The sequence below is a fragment of the Dasypus novemcinctus genome, chromosome 5 (assembly GCF_030445035.2).
Source record: "Dasypus novemcinctus isolate mDasNov1 chromosome 5, mDasNov1.1.hap2, whole genome shotgun sequence".
NCBI classification, from domain to species: Eukaryota; Metazoa; Chordata; class Mammalia; order Cingulata; family Dasypodidae; genus Dasypus; species Dasypus novemcinctus.
The window spans coordinates 166844008-166865442 of NC_080677.1; the positions used below are offsets into that span (position 1 = coordinate 166844008).

Here is a 21435-nt window from a genome sequence, read left to right on the forward strand (position 1 = left end):
CCTGGGCGGAAGTCAGGGAGAGGGCGTGGGCTTGTGCCTGTGGGCTCGACCCCGCGCAGGTCCCGGTTCTTGTGCAGGCGCGGGCTCGGCGGGGGTGCTAGCCATCCTGCCTGTGTCCCATGTGGTTTCCGTGTCATGGCGTGCTGGAAGATCATTACAGGGTCTGAGAGCACGAGTCTAATTATTTTCCAGAAATTTCCACCTCCTCCAGCTATGATGAGGGCTTCTCCACTCTTACTGTAATTACCACCAGCTTTGAGAATCACACTTTTAATGTCTTTGCCGCTTTGAGTGAAAAATGGCCTTTCACTGGCCTGTCTTTTGTTCCTAGAAAGGTCACTTGATTCATGTATTTATCGGCCAGTTAAGATTCCTGTGTTATGAGTTGTTTTTTATGCCCCGTGTCCATGCTTCGCTATGTTCCAGTCTGCTTGGCTGCTGAAAGCGCCAGGCTAGAACTGGGAGCTCCTGGGCTCCCCTGCCACGTGGCGAGGCAGTGGCAGCACTTGCTGCGCCTTCCCTTCCTTCCAGGGTGGGTTGCTTCCAGCCCCTGGGGCTTTCTGTCTTTCTCTCTCCATATCCGTCTCTCCACCCCGTTTGTAAGGGGCTCCAATGGGCCCACCCTGGGCCACGCCGTAGCTGCAGTAGCCTCATCACCAGGTCCCGCCTACAGTGGGTCCACAGCAAGCACGGAGCAGCCCCCAGGACAGGATGGGCCACCCAGCTTCCAACTTTCTGAGGCTGGTGCTTCCCGGTCTGCTCTGCCTAGGGCTGGGCTTTTCCCAGGAGGATTCCTGTTTAATTTTTTACATTTAACTCTTCATTTAGAGCAGAATTTGTCTTAGCATATGGGGTGAGATACAGATCTAACTTGGTATTTTTCTAATAATCACTTTCCTCTTAAGTATTTTTTGAATGAGGCATTCCTTTCTAGGGACTTATGATTGGCCTTTTCAGCACGTCTCTCCTAGTCCAGAGTCCATAAATTTCATATTTCCAACAATTCCTTCCCCAGTTCTAATAATTATAGCTTTGTAAATAATTTTACTATTTGGCAGGGAAGATCTTCCTTATTTTCCCAGACGCTATTATATGTCCCAAGTCAAAGACCTCAATGGGGCTGCATTTTCTAAGTTGGCACTAATATTAATTCTTTCTTTGCGCAATATTTAATTTTCCTGACCAAGGACACTGTAATCTCTCTATTTGTTTAAATCTTCCTTTAGGTCTTTTACTGAAGTTTTGAAAATTTCTTTGACTAGATGCAGTGTGACTTCCATATGTTATTTCTAGATTTTTTTCTCATGCCTCTATTTTTAATTAAAAATTCCCCTACCCATTGGTCTTCTAAGAAATTATGGCTGGCAAATAGAAAATTTATTGAACTTTTACTAAACTTTCTTAGTAACCCTTAAGAGCTTTTCAGTTGATTATCTTGTGTTATCTCCATTTACAGTCATATCTTCTGCAAATAGTAGAATTTTATCCCTTCCATTCTACAACTGTACATTTATTTTGTTTCATATTTTATTGCTTTATTAAAATGCAAATTTTGTCACCTCCCTGCTTAATACCCTTTGGTAAGCACCATCCAGCTCCTGTGCTCCTTTCTCTCCACCCGCCCCCGCCCCCCTTGTCCCTCCCCAGCCCACCTGTCCCCATGCGCTGCCCTGTCCCTTGACTGGAGCTCCCCCCGCCTGGCTGTCCCTGCAGGGCCCCCTGTCTCCGCGCAGAGGGTGTTTCCCTGGAGCGGCATTCCTGGATCCCCAGGGTGAGCAGTGGCTCTGCGTTTTGAGATGTTTTTCTAGCACCCTTCCTCTACTCTGAAATGAAATTCACAGCTGATCTAAGCGGACCTACATGCATTATAAAAAATTATAAAGTTCCACATAGAATATTAGGGAGAAATAAAAGGAAATAGCATTTACCTCAGTGTGACAAGCCCGGGCAAGCCGCCCTTGAACGCCAAGCACAGTAGCAGTCGCATGCATTAACCGCAAGCTCACCCTGATCGTGGCAGCTCAGGCACGGGCCACGCAGACAGGTGGCTGCTCTGTCGGGCTTCCTTCCTGGAACACTATGTATGTGAAAACTGTCCCCAAATACTTTGTGTTGAATGAAGCACGGTTAGGTCTCGGGTCTGGCATTCTCACCTGCACGCAGGCCTTAGTGAATGCAGGCACGTCTTGTGGGGGCTGCCCCTGCCGTGTCGGACTGCCTTTGGGCCCAGCAGCCAGCAGCCCTGCCCTTCCCAGTGACCCGCCATGGGCGCCCAGGAAAGGCCTGATTGGCGACGGCCCTGTGGCACCGAGCGCCAGCGCAGGGCCGGCAGCTGGTGAGCAAGTGAAGGAGCAGGTGGAAGCCCACTGAGTGAGAGCTCATTGGGTCTCTACAAATGTCCCAAGCTGTTCTTCGGCCACCAAGTCCTGGGACAGGGAATCCTGCCTAGGGGCCATACACACTATTTTGTTGTTTAAATTATTTTCTATATTGGGGTAGCATATATACAACACAAAATTTCCCATTTTAGCCACTTACATGTGGACAATTCAGGGGTATCAGTTAGCACCATGTACCACCATCCCATGACCCATTACCAAAATGACACATCATTCCAAACAAACTCCTCACTCCTTAGGCTGGAATTACCTGCTCCCACCTGTCACCTGCCCGTTACCTGCTGCCCACGCTCTGTCCTGTGAGCGTGTATTCCAGATATTTCATAGCCTTTCCTGCCCGACTCCTTCCACTCAGCAGGGTCCACAGGTCAAGTGTGTCGTCACCCGCACCAGGACTTCATCCCTTCTCACGGCTGTGAGGGCTGACGCCTCCTGCCTCTCCATCATCTGCTCCGCACGTCGCCGCTGCCTTTGGCCATTCTGAACAGTGTCCTGTGAGCATTGTGGACGGATGTGTGTCCATGTCGCTGTTCTAACTCTTTTGGGTATAGACGGAGTAGTCTGGGGTCATGTGGTAATTCTGTGTTTAATTTTCTGAGGAATTGCCAGACTGTTTCCTGCAGTGGCCATCCCCTCATGCGGTCCCAGCAACAATGTCTGAGTTCCCTATTTCTCGTCATCCTCACCTATTCTTGTTATTTTCCATTTCTTAAACAGTAGCCATCTTGGTGGGGGTGGAGTGGTACCTCACTGTGGCTTGGATTTGCATTTCCCCTATGGCTAATATTGTTCAGCATCTTTTCATGTGCTTTTTGGCCATTTGTGTATCTTTGGAGAATTGTCTAGCTGATTTTTAAATTGGATTGTTTGTCTTTTTGCTATTAGGTTGTAGGCTTTCTGTATGTATCTTGATATTAAACACTTATCAGGCATGTGGTTTCAAAATACTTTATTCTGTGCATTGCCTTTTTACTTTTGAAGACATCATTTTGATGCACGAATGTTCTTAATTTCAATGAAGTCCCATTTATCTGTATTTTCTCTTGTTGCTTGTGCTTTCAGTGAAAAGCCTAAGAAACCATTGCTTTACAAAAGTCTTGAAGATGCTTGCCCATGGTTTCATCTGGGAATTTTTAGTTTTATATATGGTGTGAGGTAGGGGCCACTTTGTATATAGATATCCAGTTTTGTTTTCTGTTTTTTTTTTTTTCAGTTTGCTCTTTTAATAGATCCTCCAGTTGTGAGATTTGGGCTCTAGTTTGATATATGTATATTTTTCAATGCAAGTGTTTAGTGCAATAAATTTCCCTGTCAGTACTGCCTTTACTGCCCCCATGAAGTTTGGTATGTTGTTTCAATATATGTCTGTTAGATCTAGCAGATTTATAGTAATGTTCAATCTTCTGTTTCCCTATTCATCTTCTGTTTGGGTGTCCCATTATTGAAAGTGGTGTACTGAAGCCTCATACTATTAATGTACATCTGTTCATTCCTCCTTTCAAGTCTGCCAGCATTTGCTTCATGTATTTTGGGGCTCTGTTGTTAGGTGCATATATCTTTATAATTATGTCTTTGTATCCAATTTACCAGTATATAGACACCTTCTTTGTCCCTCATAATGTTTTTTTACCAAAGTCTGTTTTATCTGATATTAGTATGGCTACCCTAGCTCTCTTTTGATTACTATTTCCATGGTAGATTATTTTTTCATACTTTCAACCTACCTAAGTCATGTTTTTTAATCTATGCTTTTTAAGTTTCTCATAAGTCTTTTTTGGTCCTTCAATTCTTTCATTAATGTCTACTTTCATATTTATTTGATTTTTCTGTATTGTACTATTTTGTGTCCTGTCTCCTTTCTTTCTGTATATATATATTTCTGTATATATATATATATGTATACACACACACACACAGAAACTTATTTTTGGTTACCAGTGGGACTCTGTTGTTAAATGGGCATATGTTTATAATTGTTATATATTCTAGTTGATTTTACCCTTTTATCAGTATATAGTGCCCTCCTTCATCTCTTGTAGCCGTTTTTTATGTAAAGTCTATTTTATCTGATATTATTATATGTACCACAGCTCTCTCTTGGCTACAATTTGGATGGAGGATTTTTCTATCTTTTTACTTAAAGTCTATTTGAGTCTTTGAATTTGTGAGTCTGTTCTGAACAACATATAGTTCGGTCATGATTTTGGATCCATTCTGCCAATCTCTGCATTTTTATTTAAGAGTTTAATTCAATTACATTTAAATTAATTATTGATAATGCAGGACTTACTTTTGCCATTTGGCTATTTGGTTTTTATAAGTTTAATACCTTTTTTGTTCTACATTTCTTCTGTTACAATATCCACTTTGTGTTTAGTTGATTTTTTGAAGTGAGCTATTTAGAATTCATTATCATTTCCTTCTTTGTATATATGTTGAAGTATTTTCTTTGTGGTTACCATGGGACTTTATTTTAACTTGTAAAATCTATAACAGTACTGTTTGATATATCAACTTAAGTTCAATATCATATACAAACTCTGTCTACCACCCCCTATACACACTTACCGTTGTTGTCACAAATTTTATCTTTATACATTGTGTGCACAGCAGTATAGTTTTATAATTAGTTTTTCTGCATTTGTATTTTAGATCATGAAAGAAGTCAAAAGAGGAATTACAATACAAAATACAATAATAATACTGGCATTTGTATTTACTTACGTAGCTATTGTTACTAGTTACTGTTACTGGAGATCTCTGTTTCTTCATATGACTTTGAGCTACTGTCTAGTGTCTTTTCCTTTCATTCTTAAGAACTCCCTTTGGAGTTCTCCTTGGACTGGGCAAGTGGTGACAAAACCATTTTGTTTATCTGGGAATGTCTTTATCTCCCCCTCATTTTTGAAGGGCAATTTTCTCAGATATAGAATTATTGGTTGATTATTTTTTTCCTTCAGCACTTTAAATATGTTATCCCACTGCCCTCTTTAGCTAAGCTTATCCCCATATATTTGATTCTTTTAGTTGCTATTGTAAATTGATTTTTTACTTGATTTCCTCCTCAGATTGCTCATTATTAGTGTATAGAAATGCTACTGATTTTTGTGTGTTCATCTTATATCTTGCCACTTTACTGAAGTTGTCCACTGCCTTCTCATCGCCATGGTTTTTGATGAGAAATTGGCCCTTAATCTTATTGAGGCTTCATTGTACACGAATGGCTAATCTCTTGTTACTTTCAGTGTTCTCTCTTTGTCTTTGTCATTTAACAATTTGATTATAATGTGTCTCAGTGTGGATATCTGGCTTTATCCTATTTTGAGTTCTTTTGCTTCTTTAATGTGTGCATTTATGTCTTTCATTAAATATGGGAAGTTTTGAACCAGTATATACTTTCCTGTTTCTTTGTATGCCTTGTGAAGTTTTGTTGAAATCTAAACATTTAGACATTTTAATGTGTTAACTCTGAAAATCGGATTCTTTTCCCTCCCTATGGTTTGTTGGGGTTTTTCCTTCTTATTTTTTCTTTTCTAAAATTTATTCATTTTTACTTGTGGTAAAATATACATAGTATAAAAATCATTTAAACCAGGGGTTCTAAACCAGTGGTCCACAGACCACCTAAGATTTCAGGGGGTCTGTGAGTGAGTGTGACTTAAGTTTGAATAATTCTAAAATTTAATATAAAGACATGCTGATGTTGAGTGTCATAAAACATCTGCCACTACATTCTGAGAAGGGGTCCATGAAACAAAAAAGGTTATGAACCCCTAACTTAAACCATCAAGTCTTTGACATTAAGTATATTGACAGTATTGTGTAAATTTTACCACTGTCTATTTCCAGACAATTGTAATCATCCTAAACCAAGACCTGTACTCATTTAGCAATAGCTCCCCACTCCTCCCTCCTTCACCCCTGGTAACCACTATCCTGCTTTCTGTCTCTGTGGGTTTTCTTACTCTAACTATTTCATATAAGAGAATTCATGCAGTATTTTTCCTTTTGGGCCTGGCTAATTTCACTCAACAAGATGCCTTCAAGATTCAGACATATCGTAGCATGTATCAAACGTCCCTTCTTTTTATGACTGAATAATTTTCCATTGTATGGATATCCCAGATTTTGCTTGTATATTCATCTGTTGATGGACACTTGGATTGCTTCCACCTTTTGACCATTGTGAATAATGCTTCTATGAATCTTGGAATACCAATCTCTGTCTATGTTGCTGCTTTCAACTCTTAGTTAAATAGAATTCCTGGGTCATACAGTCATTCTCAGAAAATGAATAATTTTCTGAAGACCTGAAAACTGTTTTTCACAGAGTTTGCAGCACTTTACATTCCCACCAACAAGGTATGAGGGCTCCTATTTCTCTGTATCCTAACCACAATAGTTATTTTTAGTTTTTAAAATAATAGCCATCCTAGTGACTGTGAGGTGATATCTCACTATAGTTCTAATTTGCATTTATCTAGTGGTCATTGATGTTGAGCATCTTTTCATATACTTATTGGCCATTTGCCTATCATCTTTCAAGAAATATCTATTAAAATCTTTGGCCCATTTTGACACTTTTTTGTCTTTCTGTTATTGAGTTGTAAGAGTTCATTATATTCTGGGTAGGAAAACCTTATAAAATGTTTGCTTTTCAAGTGTATTCTCCCATTCAGTAGATTGTCTTTTCATTTTCTTGATAATGTTCTTTGATGCACAAAGTATTTTTAATTTTGATGAAGTCCCATTTATCTCTTTTTTGTTGTTGCTGTTGTTTGTACTTTTGGTATAAAATTGAAGTATCCATTGTCAACTGTGCAGATAATTCCATATGCTTTCTTACAAGAGCTTCATATTATTAGTGCTTATATTTAGGGCATTCATCCATTTTGAATCAATGTTTATATATGTGATTGGTAGGGGTCACATTCACTCGTTTGCGTGTGGATTTCTGATTGCCCCAGCACCATCTGCTGAAGAGGTTATTCTCCGTTGTTTTGACTTGACACCCTTGTTGAAAATCAACTGGCCGTAGAGGTGTGGATTTAATTCTGGACTGTCAATTCTATTCTGTTGGTCTATATGTCTATCCTTATGTCAATACCATGCAGTTTTAATTACTGTAGCTTTGTAGTAAGTTTTGAAATCAGGAAGTGTGAGTCCTCCAACTTTGTTCTTTTCAAGAGAGTTCTACCTATTCAGGGCCCCTTACAGTTCCATATGAATTTGAGGATCACCTTTTCCATTTCTGCAAAAAAAGGCTGCTGGAATTTTGATAGGGATTTCAGTGAATTTGTAGATTGCTTTAGGCAGAGTTGACATCTCAACAATATTAGGTATTCCAATACATGAATGTGGGATATCTTTCCATTTATTTACTTCTTTGGTTTCAGCAACCCATTTTGTAGTCTTCAGGGTGTAAGTCTTTTGCCTCCTTGGTTAAATTTATTCTTAGGTGTTTTATTCTTTTAGATGCAATTGTAAATGGAATTGTTTTATTGATTTCCTTTTTAGATTATTTTTTACTACTGTATAAGAGCTCAACTGACTTCTTTGTTTTTGTCTTGTATCATAATTTTGCTGAATTCATTTAATTTGTTCTAGTAGTTTTCTTGTGGATTCTTTGGGATTTTTAATATATAGGATCATGTCATCTGCAAATAGGGATACTATGACTAGGGGTAAGATGACTTCTTTATTTCCAGTTTGTATGCCTTTTGTTTCTTTCTCTTATCTGATAGTTCTTGCTATAACTTCCAGCATGATGTTGAATAACTGGTGACAGCAGGCATCCTTGTCTTCTTCCTGATAGGGGAGAGCTTTCAGTCTTTCACCACTGAGTGTGAAATTTGGTATGGGCTTTTCATAATTCCTCTTTATCATGTTGAAAAAATTCCTCTCTCTTCCTAGTTTTCTGAGTGTTTTTTACATGAAAGGATGTAGAATTTTGACAAATGTGTTTTCTGTGTCAATTAGATGATATGTTTTTTCTTTCATTCTATTAATGGGTGTATTACACTGACTGATTTTCTTTTGCAAAACCATTCTTGCATTTCTGGAATAAATCCCACTTGGTCATTGTTTTAGTTTGCTAGACTGCTGAAAGCAAATACCATAAAATACATTGGCTTTGACCATGAGAATTTATTATCCTACAAAATTACAGTTTTGAAGCTGTGAGAATGTCCAAATCAAGACATCATCAAGGCGGTGCTTCCTTCCCAGACCGACTGCCACTGATCCTGAACTCTTCTGTCACATGACAAGGCATATGGCGGCTTCTGCTGGTCTCTCCCTCTCTTGTGGCTTCACCGCTTCCAACTTCCTGCTTCCGTGGCGTTCTCTCTCTTTCTCTCCATGTTCATCCTATTTATAAAGAATTGCAGTGAGATCACGACCCACCCTGGGGCTCGCCTTAACTGAAGTAACCTATTCAAAAGGTCCGACTTTCGAGAGGCTCACCCCCACAGGGAGGCTTTAAGAACGTGGTACTCTGGGGTATTACGGTTCCAGGCTACCACAGTTGTGCTGTGTAATTCTCTTAATACGTTGTTGGAATCAGTTTCCCATTTTTGCATCTATATTCAGAAGGGATATTGTTCTTTTCTTTTCTTGTGCTGTCTTTATCTGGCTTTTGGTTCCAGGGTAATGCTACTTCATAGAATGAGTTATGAACTAATCCTCCATTTCTATTTCTTGGAATATTTGGGAAGGACTGGTGTTAAATTTTCTTTGAATATTTGGTGGAATTCATCAGTGAAACCATTTGGTCTTGCACTTTTCTTTTTTTGGGGATTTTTAATTGCTGATTCAATTTCTTTAATTGTTATAGGACTATTGATATTTTCTGTGCTTTCTTATGTCAGATAGGTGATTTCTGTGTTTCTAAGAATCTGTCCATTTGCCTAGGTTTTCTAATTTCATGCCATGTAGTTGTTCATATTACCCTCTTATCCTTTTCCCCCTGTAAGTTTAGTGGTAATATCCTACTTCTATTGCTGATTGTTATTTGTGTACTATTTCCTTTGTCTATTTTATTGATCTTTTAAAAAAACCAACTGTTTCTTTTGTTGATTCTCTTTATTGATTTTCTATTTTCTGTTTCATTTATCTCTGCTCTGATCCCTTCTACAAACTTTGGGTTTAGTTTGCTCTTCTTTCTCTAGTTTGTTTAGATGTGAAGTTAGTTTGTTGATTTACAATCTTATTTCTTAATGTAGGCATTTAAAAGATATAAATTTTCCTCTGAACATTGCCTTCACTTCATCTCATAAGTTTTGTATATTGTGTTTTCATTTGCATTCATCTCATTCCCCTTTTGATTTCTTCTTTGACCCATTGGTAGTTTAATAGTGTATTGTTTAATTTCCATGTATTTGTGAATTTACTAGTTTCCTTCTGTTACTGATTTTTAGCTTTATACTGTTGTGGTCTGAGAAGATTACTTGTTATGATTTCAATATTTTTAAATTTATTAAGATTTGACTTGTGGCCTAATGTATTATCTATACTGGAAAATGTTCCATGTGCACTGGAGAAGAATGTGTATTTGCTGTTGTTGGGTTGAGTGTTCTGTAATCAGACGGTCTAATTGGTTAGTGGTGTTGCTCAAGTCCTCTGCCCTTTTGATTTTCTGTTTAGATGTTCTGTCAACTATTGAAAGTGGTATGTTGAAGTTTCCAATTATTATTGTAGAACTATTTCTCCCTTCAGTCCTGTTTTGTTTCATATATTTTAGTGTGTTTTGAGGTGAATATATGATTATAATCATTATATCTTTTTGCTGAATTGAACTTAGTAAATAAATAATATCCTTGGTTGTCTCTTGTAATCTTTTTTGACTTAAAGTCTATTTTGTTTGAAAGTAATATAGCCATTCTGGATCTCTTTGGTTTACTGCTTGCATGAAATATCTTTTTCCACCTTTTTATTTTCAATCTCTTTGTATCTTGTAGATAGCATATAGATGGATCACACTCTTTCATCGAATCTGCCAGTTTCTGCCTTTCAATAGGGGAGTTTAGTCCGTTGATATTTAAGGTAAAACCCAAGAAGAAAGAATTTAATTCTCCATTTATCTGTTTTCTGTGTGTTATATATATTTGTTGGTCCTCAATTACTTTATCACTGCTTTTTAAATTTAAAGATTTATTTATTTATTTAATTTCCCCCCCTCCCCTGGTTGTCTGTTCTTGGTGTCTATTTGCTGCGTCTTGTTTCTTTGTCCGCTTCTGTTGTCGTCAGCGGCACGGGAAGTGTGGGCGGCGCCATTCCTGGGCAGGCTGCTCTTTCTTTTCACGCTGGGCGGCTTTCCTCACGGGCGCACTCCTTGCGCGTGGGGCTCTCACGCGGGGGACACCCTTGCGTGGCACGGCACTCCTTGCGCGCATCAGCGCTGCGCATGGCCAGCTCCACACGGGTCAAGGAGGCCCGGGGTTTGAACCGCGGACCTCCCATGTGGTAGACGGACGCCCTAACCACTGGGCCAAAGTCCGTTTCCCTGCTTTTTAAATTTAATTGCTTTTTTGTACTGTACCATTTCAATTTCTTTCTTTTTTTTCTATATATTTTAGCTAATTTCGGTGATTTTCTTTGTAAATAAAATGAACAATTTAATTAGTAAGAACCTAGTTATCTGGTACCAACCTAGTTACAGTAGAATATAAACTCTCTATTCCTGCCCCCATTTTTTTTTGTTATTGTCTTAGATTACATTTTTATACATTGTCTGCCCATTAACAGATTTATAATGTTATTTTATACATTTGCCTGTTAAGTTATATGGAGGAGTTGTTAGAAATCAAAAGTACAATAATACAGAATTTTATATTTACCTATGTTGTTTTCTTTACTGATGTTCTTTATTTCTTTTTTGGCTCCAATTTACCGTCTAGTTCCTTTTATTTAGCTCGAAGTACACCTTTTAGCATTTCTCATAGGGCATGTCTTCTTTTAATGAACTCTTTCAGCTTTTAACTATCTGTAAATGTCTTAATTTCACCTTTTAAAAAAAATTTTTATTTTTTTAAATATACTTAGATTACATAAATGTTACATGAAAAGATATAGGGGATTCTCACATGCCCCACTCCCCACATCTCCCACACTTTCCGCCATTAACAACTTCCTTCATTAGTGAGGTACATTCATTGCAATTGATGAACACATTTGGAGCATTGCCAGTAAGCATGGATTACAGTTTACATTGTACTTTACACTCTCTTCCACACAATTTTGTAAGTTATTACAAGATATAAAATGGCCTATATCTGTCATTGCAATGTCATTCAGGACAATTCCCATGTCCCAAAAATGCCCCCATATTATACCTGTTTTTCCCTCTCACTGCCCTCAGAACCTCCAGTGGCCACTGCCTCCACATCAGTGATGTAGTTTTTTCCATTGTTGGAATCACAATAGTTTATAGTAGAATACCAGTATATCTACTTTAGTCCATAGTTTATTCCCCAATTCTGAGGATTATTCTGCTTCATTTAAAAAATTTTTTTTAAAATTTAATTTAATTTTTTAATTATCTTTTTAAAAAGTTAACAGATCATACAAAACGTTACATTAAAAAACATGAGATTTCCATATACATCACAAAAAATGTTACATTAAAAAATATGAGAGGTTCCCTTATACTGCCCCCTCCTCCCACATCAACAACGTCTTTCATCACTGTGGCACATTCATTGCATTTCTCCTTCATTTTTGAAAGATACTTTTGCTGGATATAGAATTCTTCATTGACTATTTTTTTTTCTTTAAGGACTTTTAATAAGCTATCCAACTGTCTTGTAGCCTCTATGGCTTCTGATGAGAAACGCATTGTTTGTCTTATTGAGAATCTTTGGTATGTGACAAATCACTTCTGTCTTGCTTCTTTTAAAATCCTCTCTGTCTTTGGATATTGACAGTTGTCTTATAAGGTGTCTTGATGTAGATCTCTTAGAGACTATCCTGCTTGAGTTAATTGAGCTTCCTGGATCTGTCTATTCATATCTTCCATCAGATTTGGGAAGTTTTTGACCTTTATTTCTTCAAATTTTTTTTCTACCCTTTCTGTCACTCTTGTCCTTCTGAGACTCCCATGATGCAAATGTTGGTATGCCTGATGGTTTCCCTCAAGTCTCTCAGGCTCTGCTCCTTTGTTGTCATTATTTTTCCTTTTGTTCCTCACAATGGATAATTTCAATTGTCTTGTTTGTCTCTTAAATCTTCTGTTGAATATATTTAATTAGTATTTCTTTTCAGTTACTGCACTTTACAGCTCTCAAATGGTTTGTTTCCTTTTAATAATTTCCATCTCTTTATTTTGTTCACACAATGTTTTCCTTGTTTCCTTTAATTCTTTGTATATGAATTTCTTTAGCTCATTGAACATATTTAATATGATTGATTTAAACTCTGATGAATAGTTCCATTGTATAAACTTCCTTTGCGATGGTTTCTGGCAAATTCTTTTCTTCCTGTGAATGGAACATACTTTCCTCTTTCTTTGTGTTTTGTAATTATTTGCTTAAAACTGGACATTCTGAGTCCTTCCACTCCTCTGGGATTACAAGGATTTTCAAAAAATTGTTGAGTGCTCGAGTCTTCAATTTGTGGCTTTTCAAAACTATTTTCTCTCCCAAACAGCTATGTCAAGAGTAGAAAGAAAACAGGTACTGCCTCTGTAAGAATCCTCTGCCTCTTTTTCCTGAGGGCGTTCAACCGTGGACACCCTCTGGCCTGGCCCTCCTGCGATCTGCAGTAGCTGATCTAAAGGTGTGGTCAGGAAAGGGCTTGTTCCCTTCCCCCCACTTCCCAGGGGCAGTCCCTGCTGTTGCCTTTCGTGCAGTTGGGAGACGGCGTTTGGAGGATGGAGGAATTCTGTGGTGTTTACTGTAATTTTCCAGCCTCTTTGTCCAGTTCTTCCCCAGATGAGGCACAGTGTTCCCCCTAGACTCCAGACTTCCAAATTAGTTGATTGAGACAGTTCCTGCTAGTTCAATATTTGCTTTGGTGGAGGGACTGATTCCTGGAGCCTCCTAGTTTGCCATCATTGTAGAAGTCTATTTGTGTTCCAAAATGTCTGTTCATTAAGCTTCTATTCACCTGATGTTATGGCAGAGATTTCCTTTTATGTCAGGACCTAACATTAGCAACAAAAAAAAAAACTGAAGGAAAACTCCATTTCCATTGTTTACATGTTGGCTCTGTGCCTGTGCTCACTTACTAGCCTTCGGTGGGCCTAAAAAACAGCCTGAGATGAAAGCACAGGGTCTTCTCACATGTTTTCTGCACGCGAGTCTTGTCCTGAGCATACTGGCATAGCCTTAGCATTCCTTCATTTATTGGGATATTCTCCCAATTGCCCCCAGGAAGTTTAGGGTTTCTCCTCCCGTCCTCAGTGCTACAGTTTGTCTCAACCAGTAGTTCCTTGCCCCAGACAGCTGTGGTTGGATTGTTAACTGATGGCTTTTAGCAGCCGATTCTACTGCTCAGAGCCAATTCTGGGACCAGTGATCCAGAGATGAGTGTTCTGAATCAGCCGTTCATGGCATCTGAGGGACTGGTACAGGTACACATGCACCTCTACCTGTGCTCCCTTCAGGACCTGGTACAGGTGTACATGCGCTTCTCTGTGTGTAAGGCTTGTTCTGCCCCTTCAGGACCTGGTACAGGTGTACATGCACTTCTACCTGTGCTCCCTTCAGGACCTGGTACAGGTGTACATGCGCTTCTCTGTGTGTAAGGCTTGTTCTGCCCCTTCAGGACCTGGTACAGGTGTACATGCACTTCTACCTGTGCTCCCTTCAGGACCTGGTACAGGTGTACATGCGCTTCTCTGTGTGTAAGGCTTGTTCTGCCCCTTCAGGACCTGGTACAGGTGTACATGCACTTCTACCTGTGCTCCCTTCAGAACCTGGTACAGTTGTACATGCATCTCTATGTATGTAAGGCTTATTCTGCTCCTTCAGGACCTGAGGCCAGGGCCCATGCTGGGAGTGCAGGCTGTGCTGGAGCTATTCCGAGCTGGGGTGGGGTATGGGATGGCCAGCAAAAGTGCCACATGGTTTTCCTGCTGTTTTTAAGTTGCCTTTTTCTTGATTTGGCCCTTGTCCACTTACCGCATTCCTTCAACTGTGTTTCAGAATTCTGAGAAAGTTGGTTCTGCCAGTTTCTGTCAGTTTTCCAATGTTACTGTGGTGGACAGAACCCTGAACCTCTCACTCCATTATCTTGATGATGTCACTACCAGAAGTCACACTATTTTTATCTAATTGCTTAAGGAAGCCTATCAGCCAGGCTTAAGTTTAGCAACTTCCTCAAGGGATTTGAACCCAGGTGTACATGTCTCCATAGCTATGCCCATGGCTACCACACTATAAATAGATTGTCTATGGATTGAGAAGAGGTAATTGTCTTTATATCAAGGTGATTTTCTTCTGCTTCTAATTTTTAAGAGTCTTGTTTTTAATAAAGTCAGAAATGCTACAAACACGTTGACATCTTTGGAGATATTATATGATGTATCTTATTGGTTCTAGTAATGAGCTTAATTCATAGATTATCATTTCCAAAAACCATTGCATTCTTATTATTCCCGTTTTTGATTTGGTATTCCTATTAGTCTGACACTGGGCCACTGATGCAAAGTACCAGAAATAAGTTGGCTTTTATAATGGGGGTTTTATTTAGGGTAAAAGCTTATTATCCCAAGGCTGTGCAGTGTCCAAGTCAAGGCACCATCAGAGGTGCTTTCTCACCACCATTAGCTGCTGGTGATCCTGGGTCCTGCCACACGGCAGTCATGCTGTGGCTGGGCTGCCCAGCCTTGAGCTGTTCCGTGGGCTCAGTCCCGTGGGGGCCTCTCTCCAGGCCTCCGTGCTCTGCTGGCTCCGGACCCTGGGACCTCTCAGTCCTCGGGGCTCTTCTGCCTTCCTGCAGCTGCAGGTGAATATGGAACTATCTTTCTCTCATGGCAGGATCAAAAGGGTGGCTTCCTTTTTCTCTGTCTCTCTGTGTCTAATATTCATGTGTCATAATTTTATTAATGTTTATTTTTCTGGAAATAACCCATTTCAAACATTCATATATATTAGCATAGACTTTTTCATAGAATTATCATATTATAATGTTCTCAGAATCTGTCTGTATCACCTTTATCATTTTAATTTTTTTGTATTTGTGTTTTATTTTGTCTTTATTAGACTTGCCAGAGATATTTCTATTTCTATATTTTTAATCTCAATCTCCCTTAAAAGAATTCTTTAATATTGTTGCAGTTTAAAGTTCTTTTATGAATCCCCAAAAGAAAAGATTATGTTTTGAACTAATCCATTCCTGTGGGCATGACCCCCTTTCGCCTGGACCACAGCAGTGATGAGTGACTCAGGTTGGGTCTCTGCCCTTTTGCTGGGTCTGATATAAACTGAGACACACAGAGAGATGCAGGCAAAGGGAGCTGCCATTTTTGATCCTGCCACGTGCGAGAGGACACAAGGATCACCAGTAGTCAAAGTGTGAGCAGGAAGCCCCCAAGAGGCTGAGCCCCTGTGGCAGCTCAGGGCTGAGGAGAGAGCCATGTGCCTGATGCCCACAGCTGAACTCGGGAAGAAAGCGGAGCAGCCAAGGAGAGTGGAGGCCTGGAAAGAGACAAGCCCTGTGCCTGGCTGCCCACAGCTGAGCTCAGGGAGAAGGTAGGTCTGGAGGGAAGGAGGGAGCTCGGTGGAGGTTGGCCGCCATCTTGCTTCACCATGTGGCAGGTCCTGGGATCACCAGCAGCTGACTTTGGTGAGAAGCGTCTCTGCTGGTGCTTTGATTTGGACATTTCATGGCATCGGAACTGTAAGATTTTACCCTAAATAAAATCCCCATTAAAAACCAACCCATTTCTGGTATATTGCATCAGCAACCCTGTGGCAAATTAAGACAGAAATATTATGAATTCTACTCTTTGTAGTCTATTCAGTTTTACTTTTATTTTTATTTTTTCCCTCATTTTAAAGCCTTTTAATAACTCTTAAAAGTTTACTCCTTAGTTTCTTTCTCTCTCTTTAAAAAAATGAAAGCAGTTAAATCTATGACTTTGATTATAGATTTGTCTGAAATGTACATATTTTGATCTTCAGTTTTTGTTTAGTATTCTCATTTTTGTTGCTTTGTAAGTATTCCAAGTGTACATTTATTTCCTCTTTGATTTGGTGGAAATTATTAGAACATTTTTAAAAATTGTCATGTTTCTGTTTTTTAGCTTAATATTTCATTATCAATATTTAGTGTTACTGTGTTGTAAGAAATATATGACCTATTAAGTACTTTCAAATATAATATCAATATATATTTTGAATCAGATAATATAAAATATATTAGTTTTTCATCTCCAAATATTGCCATTGTTACCAAGCTAATTTTATTGATTAGGATAATAGATTTGTTTTATCTTTTGTTTAGGTTCGAGATCATAAAACATTACTGGGAAAAGTCTGTGACAATGCATCCCTCTCTAGCATTAACTCCATTACTAATAAAATATGGATCAGGTTTAAAATAGACGCTGACGTTGACAGAGCTAGCTTCAGAGCTGTTTATCAAGTTGGTAAGGAAACTTATGTCTTCATTTTTAAATGTCTAATTTGCCTGATTGTAGCATTTTAACTTCTTGAAATCATTTTGTCATTTTATGGCCTCAAATGATGAGGAAAAAATTTCAATGACATGTCACCTAGCCTGTGACAGCAGGGGGCTTGATAGCCATAGTTCTGAGATCATGTATCGCCTTAGGCTAAATTAGAGTTTTCAATAACATTGAGGGCAAGAATAATTTATCTCTGGACAAACACTAACGTCATTTTCAATTTTCAGCTTGTGGTGGTGAATTAACTGGAGAAGGTATCATGCGTTCTCCTTTCTATCCTAATGCATACCCTGGAGAAAGGATCTGTAGCTGGGTAATCCGCCAACCCCAAGGTCAAGTAGTTCTTCTAAACTTCACTGGCTTTGAAATTGGACCTTCTGCCCATTGTGATAAAGATTATATTGAAGTAAGTGTAAAAAGCCTTTGGCTATTTGTTTTTGGTTATATATTATTACAGAATATTATTCCGGGACACCTCAAATCGGTTACATGAAATAAAAACCATTCTCTTGGGAATATAGATTAAGAAATTTCTGAGTGGTATTTATTCCAGGAATCCAAGGTTGGCTTATTAATAGCATCCTAAAATCAGTTAATATAATACATGGTATCAAGAGAATAAAAAATAACACCGCCTAAGCATCTCAACAGATGCAGAGAAAGCATTTGACAAAATCCAACATACTTTTGTGAAGAAAACTCCCAACAGACTAGCAATTTCCTTAACCTGGTAAAGGCATCCACAGAAATCTCACAGCTAACATTATACCCAAGTAAGAGGCAGACGCTTTCACTTAGGGAAACATGGAAATCAGAAAAAGACAAATATATCCATTCTCACCAGTTATAGTCAACATTTTACTGGAAGTTCTAGTTAGGGCAGTTAGGCAAGGAAAATAAATTGCATTCAGATTGGAAAGGAAAGAATAAAATTATCTCAATTCATAGATAACTTGATCTTGCATATAGAAAATCACACACAAACATACACACAAGCTATTAGAATAAATGAGTTCAGTAAAGTTGCAGGATACAAAATCATTATACAAAAGTCAGGGTTTTTTCCCCTTGTACATTAGTGAAGAACATTTCAAAAGCGAAATCCAGGAAAAAATTTACTACAGCATTATAAAGAATAAAATACAAAGGAATAAAATTAACAAGAGAAATGCAAACCTTATACTCTGAAAATTTTAAAACATCGCTGAAGAAAATAAAAGAAGACAAATAAATAGAAAGACAGCCCATGTTCATGGACCAGAAATCTTCCTATTGTTAAGATGGCTATCCTCTCCAAATTTAACTGTAGATTGATGCAATCCCTACCAAAATCCAGCTGGCTTTTTTGCAGAAATTCACAAGATTGTCTTAAACTTCATATGGAAATGCAAGGGAACCAGAATATCCAAAACAATCTTGAAAAAGAAGAACAAAGTTAGAGGACTTACTCTTCCTGATTTTAAAACTTAATTTATGACAAAACTGTGGTGACCAAGACAGTGTGGTATTGGCATAAGGAAAGATGTATAGATTGATGGAACAGAATTGAGAGTCCAGAAGTATACCTGCACACGAATGGCCAATGGACTTTTGAAAAGGGTGTGCTATGGTTTGTGTTTTGTGCCAATTTGTTTAGGTTATGGTGTCCAGTTATTGGGTCAAGCAAGCACTAGCCTGATGGTTACTGTGAGGGTAATTTGTCGATGGATGGATTTGCATCTGTAATCAGTTGATTGCATCTGCAATCAACAAAGGAGATTGCTCTCAGCAATGTGGGGGGTCCCTTATCCAACTGGTTGAAGGTCTAAAAGCAAGAACTGAGGATTTCAGAAATCAGAAGGAAGAATTTCTGCCTCACCTTCAGTCAGCCAGTTCCCCTTGGGGAATTTGGACTCAACTTCAGCCTCACCTTTATCGGAGTTTCCAGCTTCTGGCCTGTTCTGTAGGGTTGTGGACTTTCCAGGTTTTAAAATCACTTTTATAGGGGTTTTCTGATTGTGGCCTGCCCTGTGGAATTTGGCTTGCCAGCCAAGGTCCAGATTGTATGTGTGTGTATATGTGTATGTGTGTATCTGCGTGTAAATATGTGTATGCACATATGTGTATGCATGCGTATATGTGTGTTTGTGTGCATATGGGTATGTTATGTATGTGTATATATGTATGTGTGTGTGTGCATATGGGTATGTTATGTGTGTGCATATATGTATGTATGTGTATGTGTGCATATGTGTGTGTGTGTGTTTGTGTATGTGTGTGTGTATATATCCTGTTGCCTCTGTTTTCTGGAGAACTCTAATAGAAGGTGCCAAGCCCAGGAACGCCACTCCTCCATATATACCCCAAATCCTTATGTCCACACAAAACTGTGCAAACCTGTTCACACTGGCATCACTCACAATGGCCACAAGTGCAAACAGCCCAAGTCCATCAGTTGAGGAGTGGGTCAGCACAAAGTGGCCTGTCCATCCGACAAAATGCTCTTCAACCACAAAAGTAATGGAGTCCTGGCACGTGCTACCGCAGGCCAGGTGAAGTGGACAGTCCTAGAAGCCCACACAGTCTGTGATTCTTCTTACACAAAATGTCCAGAAGAGGCAAATCTGTCAACAGAAGGAGTGAGTGGCTGCCGAGGCCGGAGCGGGGGGAGGCCGGAGAGTGACTTCTGAGCCAGAGTTAAAAATGTCCTAAAACTGATGTGGTAATGGTTGCATAACTCTGTGGAATGACCAAAAACATTGGAATACACACTTTAGAGGGTGACTTGTATGCAATGTGAATTAAACATTGTTAAAGCTGTTAAAAATAAAAATAAAAGTAGTTTTAAATAGATAGTAATAATAATAATTATCATCATCAATACAAATGCTCATATACCTTTCTCTTAAAAATTCCAAGGTGAAACCTCTTTAAATCTATACTTAAGAAGATACATCTTATATATTTCATGAACTTTTTAATTATAGAAATTTCAAAATCTTAAATATTAGGAAGCAAAAGCTCAATAATTATGCTTTTGTCTGACAACATTATTCTGTCATTTTTTTGTAGTCAATAGGTATGCCTATTTTTTCATTTGCTTTTACTATATTAATAAAAGCATTTTAGGAATATTTATTCTTGAAGCAGTTCTCAAAATTAGATATTTATAAAATAAACTTGAATATCTCTTTTATTTTAGATTGGTACCAGTTCCATTTTGGGTTCTCCTGAAAATAAAAAGTATTGTGGCACAGGCATACCTTCAATTATAACATCTGTGTACAATTTTCTGTGTGTCACATTTGTGAAAAGTTCTTCTACTGAAAATCATGGTTTCATGGCTAAGTTCAGTACTGCAAATTTGGGTAAGAGATTTGCTTGTTCTCCTGCTTTGCCTTTTGGGCTTGTATCAGAATAAGTAGGAAATGGAAATAGATTATCTTATAAGCATCATCTACACTGCAAAAATTCTCAAAGTATATTCAAAAGCAAAGAAGATAAATATATGCACCCAAACAACATCCATAGCAATGCTTAATTGGGGCCTATCAGTAAAAAAAAAAAACCTATCTTCAGTGGCATATGCGTGAGTAATGATCTTTTATTTTTGCGCTTTGAAGAGGTAATGATCAGATTATCAATAACTTGGGGTGAATGTTATTTTATTTCGACAGCATGTGGGAAAATTCTCACACAGCCGACAGGAACCATTCAAAGTCCTGGCCATCCAAACCCCTATCCCCATGGGGTCAACTGCACCTGGTATGTACTGGTCCAGCCAGGTCACCTGGTCCGCCTGACCTTCAGGACCTTCCACCTGGAGTTCCACTACAACTGCTCAAACGACTACCTGGACATCTGGGACACTGGCGCGGGGGCCGCTCTGGGGAGGTGAGGGGCTCGGGTGTTTGACTGGCTTTTTCAGCACACGCCTTCCTGCTTCTTTTTTTGCTGTCCTGCTTCAGTGAAGGACGCTGAAACCCACAACGCTGTGCCAGGACACCAGGTCCAGGTCCCGCTTCCAGTGACCTTTTCCCGTTGCCCCTTCCTCTTGGCCTTTGGTGCTTCATTAAGTTCTGACAAATATACTTCCCTGGGAAGCCACCACCCGAACCAAGATGACGCTGAGATGCCCGCCCCAAGCTCTCCTCCTGCCCATTGCACCCCCTTCTGCTCCTCATCCCTGGCTCCAGGAGCCACCAGTACACGCTCTCTGTTCTTAAAGATTAGCCGGCGTTTTCCAGGGTTTAGGAAAATGAAGGCATCAAACATGTATTCTTTTGGTCTGGCCTTTTTTATTCGGCATAATTATTGTGAGTCATCCATGTTGTAGTGTGTCTAAGGAGTTCTTTCCTGTGTATTTCTAAGTAGCGTCTCGTGTATGGGTATACCACACTTTCTTTACTTGCCTGTTAGTGGATGTCT

The 21435-nt window shown here is 39.0% G+C and overlaps 1 protein-coding gene across 1 annotated transcript in view; it reads left to right on the plus strand.

Annotated features, from left to right (window-relative positions):
- Nucleotides 1–21435, plus strand: part of CUBN (cubilin) — a 242374-nt gene that overhangs the window by 47476 nt on the left and 173463 nt on the right. The window contains exons 18-21 of the mRNA XM_058297911.1: nucleotides 16845–16989; nucleotides 17256–17434; nucleotides 20210–20375; nucleotides 20685–20901. Of these exons, the coding sequence (XP_058153894.1) occupies nucleotides 16845–16989; nucleotides 17256–17434; nucleotides 20210–20375; nucleotides 20685–20901 (707 nt within the window). The remainder of the gene's footprint in view (nucleotides 1–16844; nucleotides 16990–17255; nucleotides 17435–20209; nucleotides 20376–20684; nucleotides 20902–21435) is intronic.